This window comes from Cervus canadensis, chromosome 28, assembly GCF_019320065.1.
Source record: "Cervus canadensis isolate Bull #8, Minnesota chromosome 28, ASM1932006v1, whole genome shotgun sequence".
NCBI classification, from domain to species: Eukaryota; Metazoa; Chordata; class Mammalia; order Artiodactyla; family Cervidae; genus Cervus; species Cervus canadensis.
Window position 1 is genome coordinate 46,729,056 of NC_057413.1, and position 12,623 is coordinate 46,741,678.

Sequence of the window (12,623 nt, forward strand, 5' to 3'; positions counted from 1 at the left end):
AGCCTGGATCTCCCCAGGTCAGCACCCTTGGTGGTTGGGACCCCTGACTTCTGACCCTTCTCCCTGTCCCCCTTCCCTCCACACTCTGGTCCCAGAGGACTTGTATTTCAAGGGGTAGACAGAGGTTTCCTATACCAGTCAACAAGTACTTATTAGATACCTACTGTTCACTAGCAGTGGGTTAGGTATCTGCTCTCAGAGATTGTATCTGTTCTTGCTTAAAATTCTCCAGCAATTTTTCCTCGAATATAGAATGCAATAAAAAACCAGCATCCCTGTGATCTGGCTGCCGCTCATTCCTGAGACTTCCTCAGAAGCTTGGCCACACTGGCCTTTTTGGTTCATAATGCTCCAGCCTTACGCCTGCTTCTGGGCTCTTGTACCAGCTCCTTCCAGTCATATATCCCTCGCCTGAAAGAGTAGCCCCCTCATCCTCAATGTGTCCTCGGAGGCCGTACTACCTAAGTAACCATCCCGCCGTCCTGCATGACATGGCCACCATCTCACAGCTCACTTCACTGTGTTGTAGCGTCTGTCTCATTCAATTAGGATGTGAGCCTGGTTAAAGCAAACACACCGTGTCCCCAGTGTCTAGAACAGTGTGAGTGCCCTGCAGGACTTCATAAATACTCCCTGAATTATGGATAAAGGAATCAAAAGACGTATTCCAGGGGGACAGGTGATCAGGTGATGGGCCTTCCTGGGAGGGCTTTTCAGGTTTGGGGTGGGCTGGCCCCCTAAACACCCTTCTAGGGCCCCTTCCTCTAAATCTATCCAGCTCTCAGTTGAAACTATCCAGACAGTTGAGATCCCAATTTTGCCAAAATTAGCTAGATGCAAACAAAAGTTTCAGTTTTGTTTATTTTGGCTGCCCTTCACCACCATTGGAATTAAACCAGAGTTTTAATTCCTGGGGGTCCTCCGTCCTGCCTGCCCACCTCCTGGCCTCTCTTCCCTGTTCAGAGACCGTGTCAGGCCCAGGGGATTCAGGTTCTGCTTCAGCTGCTGTGTGACTCTGGGCACTTCACTGCCTGTCTCTGAATTTCCATTTCCTTGTTGATAAAGTGAACTACAGGAGTGTTTTGCAGATATTTTTGCTGGAATCTGTCGTAAGAAATACCTTTTGTTTGGAGCAGCAGCAGCACAGTTTCATGAAACAATGCTTATGCTTATGTATTAACTCTGATATTTTCATGTGTGTATTTTTTCCTTTTTTTTGGCCTTCTCAATTGATACTCTATGACCCACCATTAGATCATGACCAGGCCAGCAATTTGGAAAACACCAGACTAGATAACTCTCTAACCCTCCAGCTCACCAGGTCTGTGGTCTGTGATTCTGCTCCTCTGTTCTCAAAGTTCAGTCCTTCAAGCTTGTCTTCATGAGCACCACGTCCTCACACACACATGCACACGCACATGCACACAGCAAGGCTGGGACCCCAACTCAGACCTGGAATCCTCCAGCTTGAAGAACTGGTAAACAGCTCTGCACCTGACCTCCACACAGAGGTCACTGGTCCTTCCCTGAATTCTCCCAGACAGAAATGAGGGTGTGGTCTCACCCCATAGGTGAGAGATCCTTCTGCCCCAAGACTTGTTTTTCTTTTCCTAGCAGCTCCCTGTTGCCCTCCAAGCACTAGCTTCATTCCCCTCCATCCGCACCGCTCTCCCTGGGTGCCATCCGTTATAAACCATTTGTTCCTAATTGTGGAGATCCTGCTAATGACTTCTGAATGGGCAGTGGGGGGAGGAGAGTTCGGCTTCATTAGCGAGGCTGAGTTCTTAGGCTTGAGGGGGAGTGGGGGTGGGTGTAGATGGAAGAGGGGTTGGTTCACAGTCCTTCTGGTGGCAGTGGGCAAATGATCAGGAGCTGCCTGGGAAGGTGAGAGATTAATAATCACCATCACAGGAGTTAACGTCCGTCCAGGACCTGCTGAGTGCCACATGTGCACTGTCCCATGTATTCTTCACAACAAACCTCTGAGCTGACTACAGGGCTATTCACGGAGGAAGAAACTGAGGCTCAGAGCAGGACTTAGCCAAGGTCACTCAGTAGATGGTGGAGCCAGGATTTAGATCCAGATCACTTTGACCAGGGTTCAGGCGCTGAAAGGACCAGTGCTGCCTCCTTGAGAGGAAAACTAGACCTCACTTCCCCAACCACAGAGCTGGGCATTTGGTTTTCAGTCTGAAGGGTGGAGGCAGAGGGAAAATAAGCTTGAAAAGGCCAAGTGGTTCCCACTTTGCTATTGCTCCCTGAGCCCTCTATGCTTTCTCCCTGCTGGGATTTTTTTTTTTTTTTTGGCTGTGCCACGTGGCTTGTGAGACCTTGGTTCCCAGTCCAGGAATCAGACCCTTGCCCCCTGCAGTGGAAACACAGAGTCTTAACCATTGGACCTCCAGGGAATTTCTGACCCTGATGGGATCCTAAATGCCTCTTTCCACCAAAAGCTGTATCTGGGTATCTCTGGCCTGCAGGGAGGGGAAACTGAGCCTACACTCCTCCTGGGGAGATTGTTTTTTTGGTCTTTCCCCCCATTTCATCCAGCTGTACCTCCCCTTCACACCTAGACAGCTGCGAGCTCCCAAGACTTGGAGGAAGGCACATTAGTAGGCCTCACCAGACTGTGCATGAGATCACGATGGTTCCTCCGTGGGGTTGAGGGGGGCTGGGCAGTCGGCGGTGTCTGAACCCCACTTCCTAGCTATGGGACCTTGGGCCCCAATTTCCTTGTCTGTCAATTGAAGCCAGTGACACCTGCCCTGTCTAGCTCGAGGTTGGGAAGCTTCACCTAAATGTAGAAGTGCTTTGAAAACTGCTAGGCACTGTTTGCATGCTGGCTTCTAAACTCTGTGTCAGCCTGGGCCTGCCTTCCCTGTTCAACCTAGATTCAAGTGCATTTCACAAGGGTGTCCGCCGGGTGCTGGTGGCTGGGGCAGGAACCCACAGATCCATTTAACAATGTCTCTGTTTTCAAGGAGGCCAGGACCTGGTCGTCATCAGCGGAGAAAGTGGGGCTGCATCTGTCAAGGTTTGGGGGGAGAGGTCATTTCCCACGTGTCTCAGAGATGGGCAGTCTACAGTGATCTATCAGGCCCTAGCTGAGGCAGGCAGGGTAGACTTATGCCTATAGTGCCAGGGTGGTGACTGTGAGTCGGATGGGGCTCTAGGAAGTCTCAGACCTACCTGATCCCATGGGTGACCACCCTGGGGGAGGACTTCGTGGGCCAAAGGGCCTCTCCTGGCCTGTCCTTCCTCCTCCTGGAACACCACGCCTGGCTGGGGGTCCGGATGGGGGTAAGGATGAAGCAGCATCACAGTGCACTAAGCATATATGACCGGGACATCTGGGGAGGGGAGCTTGGGCCCCAAACCCCTGTCCACTCATCACCCACCCCTGGGCAGCTGTAGGTGGAACCAAGTCCCTCATTGGGTCGGGTGTTGGGGCTGGGCTGTAAACAAAGTCCATGAAATGAGCATGTGCTGCCCACTGTGGCCTCCCCATCTTCTCTGTCACCCCCCAGTCTTCTCCAAGCCAGTAACGAGGCAAGTGGCCATGAAAGTGAATGAATGAGTGAAGGATGAATGAATGAAGTGCCTGGAGGAACAGACCCCCGTAGCCTCCCCAGCCTCTCTGCCTACTTACCCCCAACACAACTTGATTTTCTGTCCCTGGAAGTGGTTTCAAGGTCCGCAGACTCGCTGGCCATTTCTGTCGTCTGTGGGGTGGGGGTCGCCGTGCGGGAACACCCTTGGCCCGTCTCCCTTCACCCTCCTGGTGCAGTCCTGGTGAGCCTGTCCTTCCAGACTCCAGTCAGCGCTGCCACCACCTCTGGGCTCCGGCGCCCACCGCCGCTTCAGTCGCCGCCGTCTCGTCACAGCCTTGGGACAGGGCCATATTCTGTTTCTCTTGTTTCCCCAGCACCTAGCACAGTCCCAGGCACACCGGAAACCGGAAGAAGGAGTGTGTGGGGAAGGCTGGGAGGTCAGAGGAGGTGACACGCTGGCCAGGCCCAGAGTCTCACCTGGTCCCGTCACCTGGCCTGACGGGAGGGAAGCTCAGAGTGGTAGGAGTAGGGGGAGAGCGGGCGGGGGGTGCGGTGATGAAGGCCTGCCACAGGGAGGTCTCACAGGAATGAGATTGTAAGGCCCCATCATTTTTTCCCTGTAAGTCTTGTAATTTCATGCTCCAGGGGCCCACAAAGTAGGAGAGTGGGGAGTGAATTCAGCCCCCCAGGCCACTCCCCCCACCAGGAGACTGCTCAGCGCCGCCCCCGACCAACTTCCCCTGGAAATCCTTCCCATGTGGCTCCTCTGTTCCTACTAGAGATTTGGGGTGCGCCCTCCCCCCACCCTGACCAGCATCGCCTCTGGGCCGCCTGGGCTGCCAGCTCCTGACCCCTGACCTTTCTGCCGCATATCTACATTTGGAGGACATAGAGCATCAGTCTAGCTTGTGTCACTAGACCTGGGGGGTCCCTAAAAATGAGGCACACAGAAGCAGAGCCCCTTCCTGATGACAACCCAGCCACCTCCCTTCCTCTCCCCCCGCCACACCTCCTCCCACAGCCTCTTGGAGCCCTTGACTCAGGTCAGGTTTCTACTTTCTGATGTGTGTCTTGAAGAGAAGCAACCCTGGGCCGCTTCTCCAGGTTGAGGTCTGCAGAAAGAACGGCATGGGAGAGGTCTCAGATCTGAAGTGCTGGTGGTGAGGGCCATGTTAATCTGGACCCCAGTTCTTCCCAGGGATACGTTTCCATAGATAACACCAGGGTGTGTTTAGATACTGTCCTAAGGTGAACTAGATTTAAGCCTCCGGGAGGCTCAGCTGTTCAGTGAAAGGGCTGCGAAGGGGGTGCCTTTACCCTTGGTACTCCATGGGCTTCCTGAGTGTTTGCAGCGGGTGGGGGGGTACATCCATGCCCCCTCTTCCAGAGCCACCTTGGTGGTGCTCAGCTTGCGGTGGGCATGGGAGTGGAAGTCCACGTGAGGGTAGACAAGGGCTTGTGTGGGCAGATGTGTGAGGGGGCCACAGGTGGATTCATTTATTAGGTGTGCTGGGGAGAGGCTGGAGGAGGTGACAGAGAAAGGCAGAGGAATTCAGAAGGGAAAGGAGCGGATCCTGAGAACGCCAGCTGTGTGCCAAGCGCTGGTCCTTTAACACCCCCATCCCCCGCGTGTTTCGGAGATGGGTGGTGGCCCAGGTTTGCAGAGCAGGAGGTCCAGATGCAAGGAAAGGGGATAACTTGCCCACGATCACACCACGGCGGTGGGGGTGGGTGTTGGCACAATTGGACTTCACACTCAGGTCTGCCTGATGCCAGAGCCTGCTGTCCATGACCTGGACATGACCACTCTGGCCCCGAGGAGGCCTTCGAGGAACCTGGGGACAGACAGATTTTTTGCTTCTGGAATGTGGATTCAAAACTAGTCCTGTACCCCCTGCCTCTGCACCCCCTACTGACCTGGAGTGGGAGGGGGTGTGCATGAAGGGCAGGGATGGAGGGCTTGGCAGACCTTACAGAGAACTTCCTGGGCCTTCCCTTCCTACCAGACCTCTCCTACCCAACCTCCCACTGCCCATCTGCCCACCTCCCCTACCCACTGACTGGCCAGAGATGCTCCTCCTGCAAACTCGATGCACTTCCCATTCCCATGATCCCATGATGATGGTCATGATCCCACCACCTCAGAGTCCAGTCTGAGCCACCTTGGCCTCACTGACAGTTCACACTCCCTTCAGGATTTAGTTCAATTTCCCAAGTGCCATGATGTCCCAGGCCCAGACCCCCATGGACTCGTAAAGCCAATCAGTGCTCAGACCCTGAGAGCCTACCCTCATTCACCCAACTGTGTGCTGTGACTTCAAGTGAATGCTATTCCCATGAGCCCTCAGACTGACCATCTAGTGAGACAGATGGCCTGGGAGCCAGGCTTCTTGGCCTCAAATCCTAGCTCTGATGCTTCTGAGTTATGTGATCTTGGGCATGTTACTTAACTTCCTGGAGAGTCAGTTTTCTTATCTGCAAAATGGGTCTGATAATCCCTACCTCACCCCTTCCCAGGAGAGGATCAAATGAGATCGTCCCTGTAAAGTGCCTGACACGTACGTAGTAGATGCTCGACAAATAATTTCTGTTGTTAATGTTAATACTTTCTCCTGGGTCATTGTTTGACCACCCACCCTTCCGTTTGCTCCCCCATTGAGGCATGTGTGCTATGTGCTCAGTCATGTCCAACTCTTTGGGACCCCATGGACTGCCCTCCAGGCCCTTCTGTCCATGGAATTTTCCAGGCAATACTGAAAAATACTGGAGTGAGTTACCATTTCCTACTCAGGCGGATTCTTTACCACTGCCCCCATTGAGTCCCAACAGTAGGGCTTCCAGAGTGAGTCCCTATAGGCTCTGATCCCCGAAGCCTGGTAGCTTCTCTCAGTGACTCATACCTTTATCCACAAGCCCAGGTGGAGCCCGCTGACCCTCTCACTCATTCCCACGACCTTCCACATGAACCTGACCTCCTCCCCTTCATTTTCTCCAAATGTCCCTTACAGCCGCTGGAGCACTGATGCGCCCCTGTCTTGCAGGCTCTCCAGGTGGCCCGGCAGTTCCTGCTGCAGCAGGCCTCGGGCCTCAGCTCCCCAGGGAACAACGACAGCAAGCAGTCGGCCTCTGCTGTGCAGGTGAGGAGGACACCGGCTGGACTGGGCTGGTCGGGGTGGACCGGGCACCGAGGGAGGGGAGGACCTGCTGGAGAAGTGCCCTGGCCCATCCCCAGTGCCAGAGAGCGGGCAGCTTCCCAGCGGGAGCCACAGTCACTGCCGGGTGGGTGGAGAAACGCCGCTCTCCCATCTGCACCTGACCGGCAGGCCTTCCCCTGCAAGCCCAGTCGGCTCAGAGTCTGAGTCTGACTCAGCCCTCCTAGTCTGCACCTCTCTGCCCACCGCCTCTGGTCTCTCCCCGGCACTTCTGGGTCACTCAGCCTGTCCCTCTCCCCAGCTCTCTCACTTGCTGAGGCCACCGCGCCCGGTCCTCCCCCTACTTCATCTCACACCCACCAACCCTCTGTCTCCCCACGTTTCCTGTCTCTTGATGTCTCTCTGTCTCTTTTGTTTTCCTTTGCACAATCTGCCCTTTTTTCCCCCTCTCCCTTCCCCCCAGTGTGCCGGCCAGATGGGCCGGCTGGGGGAGGGGAGATGGGGTGGGGGCGGGGGTAAGCCAGGCCTTCTGTTTACCTTTTGTGTCACAAAGAACTTGGGAGAATTGCAGTCTGAGTCGGGGTGGGTCACAGCTCCGCGGGCAGTCTGCTCCCCTCCCCATCGCCCGGCCTAGCCGCCAAGCTTCCTCGCTGTCCCCACCCCTCTTTGCAGGGGGGAGCGCTCTGAATTGGGGAGAGGATTAAGCAGGGCTTTGAAAGGAAGTTTATCTAAGGGAGGAAGGGTGAGCAAAGCTGGAGCCTTGGGGGGTGGGGGGCTGAGGGAAGGAAGGGGGAACAAGAAGGGCAGGGCAGGGATGGGGTACTGGGTGCCTGGACAAGGACTCAGGCCTGGGTTTTGTCCTAGGGCTCTGAACGCAGATCTGTGTTTTACGTAAGTGCAGTCAAGAAGTTAAAGGTGCCAGACAGTGGCCCTCTTCTAAAAGCCTCCAATCCAATGAGACAGCTCTCGGGGAGGAGCCGGGCATAGAGGGGTAGTGGCCTGGGTGAGGGAGGGGAGGACAGAATCCGGAGAGCTAATGGGAATGAGGTATAAGGTTCTCATGTCTCTTATCAAGACTGGGTCTGGTTGAATTAGGGAATGCAACCCCCACATCTGCCCGCAATGCAAGAGACCTGGGTTCAACCCCTGGGTCAGGAAGATCCCCTGGAGAAGGGAATGGCTACCCACTCCAATATTCTTGCCTGGAGAATCCCATGGACAGAGGAGCCTCATGGGCTCTAATACATGGGATTGCAAAGAGTTGGACACAACTAAGTGACTAACACTTTCACTCCCCAGCCCCCCATATACTCCTTGGGTCTGAAGTGGCCCTCAGGCTACTGTGCTGAGTCTGTTCTGAGTTTTCTACCCTAGGCCCAGCCTACTGCTTTTAGAATAGCTTGCATGCTCAGTCATGTCCGACTCTGCTACCCCATGGACTGTAGCCCGCCAGGCTCCTCTGTCCAAGGGATTTTCCAAGCAAGAATACTGGAGTGGGTTGCCATTTCCTCCTCCAGGGGATCTTCCCAACTCAGAGATCTGAACCCAGGTCTCCAGTGGCTCCTGCATTGGCAAGTGGAGTCTTTACCACTGTGCCACCTGGGAAGCCCCTGGTCCAGCCAATACCACCTTCTAAAGTCAGGGAGGAGTCAGCTGGGGAACCGTTGGAATGTTCCCCAATCCAGAGAGGTCTGTTGACCCAGTAAGGGGAAGGAGCTGGATGGTAGTTGGAAGGACCGAGGTCAGGCATCAAGAAGGATTTTGTGCCTGGATGTGAGGGGTAGGATCTGAAATACTTGAGAAAAGAAGGGATGCTGTGGTATCCTCCTTAGGAAACCATCCCCACTGCCAACAATGAGAGAGGTCACTTAACAAACACTTACTCAGTACTTCCTAAACTGACAATATTTGCACAGTGCTTACCATGGGGCAGACGCTAGGTGGTTTGCAAATATCATCCCATTTTATCTTCACCATCCTAGGAGATAGATGCTGTTATTAGCTCCGTTTTGCAGATGAAACCACTCAGGCCCAGAGAGGTTAAGAAACATGATCAAAAACACACAGCTAACAAGGGGCCAAGCTAAGATTTGAACCCAAACAACTAGCTCCAGGACACACACTTTCCTGCCTACATTGTGATGTTGTCACGTGCTTAGCACAGTAGTGAACCACAGTCCCTGGTACAGAGGCCTGGCCTGATGGTTCTCTGGGCTCTGGGAGATGGGGGTTCTTAAGGCCGTGTCTGAACTTCTCCAGGAGCCTGGAGTCCCAGCCGATGATCCTCCTCCTCCAACCCTGGACACTCTCCTTGCCTCTCCTCCCCACGCTCAGGTTCAGGTTTCAAGGAAGTGGGGCTTCTGACCCCAAGTGAGGTCCAGGGCCTGAAAACAGCTTTTCTGTGATCTCACGGCTGGTGGGAGGACCCGGGAGAGTGCATTGTGTCAATCTGGAGTTTGAATGAGGTGGGTCAGGCAGCTCAGTGGCAGCCGCTTTCCCAGTAGTCCCAAACTCAAGGCAGGATTGCCTGCCTGCTCACCTCCCAGCTGTGTTCACCGCCCCTCTCTCTGAAAGCCAGCTTCACAAGAGTTTCTAAAGCCGGGTTAGGTCTCCAGCTCCAGCCTGGAGATTGTCTGGTTTGGGCCTGGGCCCCAGGCAGAGAGAATCACTCACAAAAGGCAGTACAGGTAGCTAGGAGTTTGTTCAGAGGGTGGTTGGGGCAGCCCCTTAGTTAAGCCAGCCTCTGTCTCATCTTCTCAGCCCACTTGCCATTCCTTGAAGTTCTTCTTGGTGTCTCACCATGATCTTTCTTGCTGCAGCGCCAGCCAGGACTGAGCACTACTTTCTGGTTATTCTCAAGGGTTATTTGCAACCTTGGCCTAGTCTCCCCACTCAGCCATTTGAAAGAGGTTGAGTTTGGGTCCTTGATTCTTGCACCAACTTGTGTCCATTTCAGCCTCCAAAGGAGCTGCTTCTATGCCAGGTGCCATCTCTGCTCCTCCCAGCCCAGCATACTGTATGCATGGTGGTTGGAGGGCTCCGAGCCTAAGCAGGGTCGCTGAAGGAGGGGCTGGAGGCAGCTGGCGGCATTTTGCCCTGGGCTTACACTGCCAGGGCTTTTGTAAGCATTTAGCTGCCCTGGCCGCCCTCCAGATGGTGACTCACGGGCCTCGCCGAGCTGACTCGCTGACGGTGCCCATCCTGACACATCCCAGCCTGGTGAGGGGGGTCACTGGGGACACCAAGGGGGCTCCAGCTCAGTTCTCAGAACCCCCAGGGGGCGGGAAGGGGAGGGATGGGTTCAGGCCGTCTGGGAGATCGGCAGGCAGCAGCCACTTCACTGACCTTTCTTGACCCTGCTGGGCCACCTTGGAGATGAGTACACACAAGGTAATCCGTCCAGATTGCTGCAGCCACCTCTCCGGCCAGCTGCTCGGCCAGTTGGCAGGAACAGCAGAGGCTGGGGAGGCCTTCCAAGGTCATCTCTTCCATTCCCCTGCCTCCAAGTAGGAAAGCCCCAAGGAAGGAAATGCCGCATCCTTTCCTGCAGGCCACTTGCAGTGACTCACAGCCCTGGTGCCTGGAAAGACCTCCCGGGTGTCTGGGCTCAGTGTTCCTGGCCGGAGCCCTGGCCATCTGCTCTAGGTCAGTCCCCACAGCCACGAGCATGGGAGGGCCAGAACTTTGGTCTCAAGTGACCCTTACCATGTAATGCCCCTGGGGCCCAAGTGCTGGGGCACACTCGTGGAGGAGTGGGGGGACAGAGGGAAAATGGAAAATCCAGAGGGTTTTTCAAAAGTAATTGTCTTTACGTTTGTGTAGAGTTTCGTGACACACAAATAACTTCCACTTACCCCTTTTCCCATTGTCCCTCTAGGCCTGTTTTCTCATCTATAAAATGATGACCATGACGGTGCCGTCTTCCCAGGGTGGCTGTGAAAATTCAGGGAGATGATGCACATACAGGGCTTAGCCTGGTACATTATCAGTTGCCAACAACTTCCTCTTGAGAAGTCCTGTGAAGCAGGGATGGCAGTCCTGCCAGTTAGCAGATGCAGAAAGGGAAGCCTAAGGGATTTCAAAGGACAGTCAGTGTCAGGGACAAGAACCTGGGTCACCTGACTCAGAAATCCATGACTCTGAGCTCATCACTACCTTGTTGGGGGCACCCAGCGAAGGATACAGGCTGGATCTGCAAGTCGGGGTGGGTGTGTGCTGTGGTCTGCCCCCCGCAGCAGGCCCCTCCAGGGGTGGGGACCAGAACAGCCCTGCAGTCTGACTTTTCCCCGTCTTACCCAGTGACAGCTATAAAGAGGGACGTTGGGCTTTGGAATCTCCAACCTCTGACCCCTTCAGCTCCCTGGATGGTTCCATTTCCGCTCACTCTCCCAGCCCTTCTCAAGAGCTGCTCGGGTGGGGCAGGCAGTGTGGGACCTGGGCACAGCGGGAACTGTGGAGCGCACAGACCTGGGCATGAATTCCAACCCTGCGCTTGGGGCGCCTTCATTCACCCGGTGTGACTGTGGCTAAAAAGCAAGGTGCCCCTTCCAGGGATGTTTGCACTTAGATGGCTGGGGTAGAGGAGGGGAGCCCAGGGCTGCGGCTCAGCCACTGCCTATGTGGTGGGGGCCGTGAGACTTGCTGCTGTCCCTCAGTGCCCTGCACGTCCCCCCTCTGCCTGGGGATACCCTCACCGGTGGCTTCAGGCCGGGCCTGGCCCCTGCCAGGGATCCTGAATGGAACCACCTCCTCTTCTGCCGTACCCATGAGGCTGGGGAAAGGTGAAAGGACCCAGGAGTCCCCTGGGGACATAACCTGTCCTGTCCTGACCAGGACAAGTCTCTGCAGGACGCTCCTCCTGAACTGGGCTGCTGGCACCCCTCCCTCCCCACCCCTAAGTTGATCTGCAGGGGAAGGTAACCCAGCTCGGGGAAGCATAAACTTACAGGAGTGCCTGTGGTGTGCCAGCTCTGCTGGGGCTGTGCTGGGGCTAGGGAGTGAGGCGGGAGATCAGAGTCTTGACCACGTAGGCCTTGAAGACTGATGAGGGGTGACCGATGGGCTGGTCAGGACACCTCTCCTGCTAAAACAGGGCGACAAGACAGTGCTGCCGATTGGACTACCCTGGCTATGAACGCCCAGCTTGGGGATTCCGGGGATGTGGGAACTAGGAGAAAGAATAATGGTACTGCTTTTCCCTGAACCTTCTGCCCAAAGCTGGATTCTCTGGGCCTCCTAGAGAGGCCCCACCCAGGGCGGGGGACAGAAAGCTGCCCTGTTTTGAGAACCCTGCATGTTCCAGCAGGATGGAGGCATCTCTCACAGTCCGATCCCTGTTTTATGGTAGATTCTGGAGACGGCCAGTGACTTGCCAAGAGGTCACATGGCAAGTTCAGTGAGAGCAAGGAGCAGTGGCCTGCCTCCCCGTGCCCCTGCCTGGTATTTCCACCCCACTTGGACCTCGTTAGGTGCTTCCACCTATGCACTCACCTGGGATGGCACTACCGTGCTCCCTGGGCATCAGCTCCAGGCCACTGCATGTGCCGTCTAGGCAGGTGGGCTGGAGTACATGACATGGATGTGAGCTGGGCCAAAGTCCAGATCCTGGCACCATGTGGGCAGTTTGAAGCCTTCCTGTGGCCGCAGGCTGCCCTCCTGGCCAGGCCTCCCTTGTGGGTCTGTTGTCAGAACACACTGAGTAGGAGTTGGCAATGGCTACATCCTGCCCCTCCCCGTCACTCGGTGGTGGTGGTGGGAATCCTGCAAAGCATGGGTTCTACTGACCAGTGTCACGAGGTTCTAATCTTCCCACACCAAGAACTGCATATAAGAGCTTCCCTGGTGGTGGCTCAGGTGGTAAAGAATTCACCTGCAATGCAGGAGACCTGGGTTCGATCCCTGGGTTGGGAAGATCCCCTGG

At 55.3% G+C, this 12,623-nt stretch overlaps 1 protein-coding gene across 4 annotated transcripts in view; it reads left to right on the forward strand.

The window, feature by feature from the left end:
• Window positions 1-12,623, forward strand: part of FOXP4 (forkhead box P4) — a 51,004-nt gene that overhangs the window by 23,277 nt on the left and 15,104 nt on the right. For all 4 annotated transcript variants that reach the window (XM_043449889.1, XM_043449891.1, XM_043449888.1 and 1 more), the window contains exon 3: window positions 6,593-6,688. In XM_043449889.1, coding sequence (XP_043305824.1) covers window positions 6,593-6,688 — 96 coding nt within the window. The remainder of the gene's footprint in view (window positions 1-6,592; window positions 6,689-12,623) is intronic.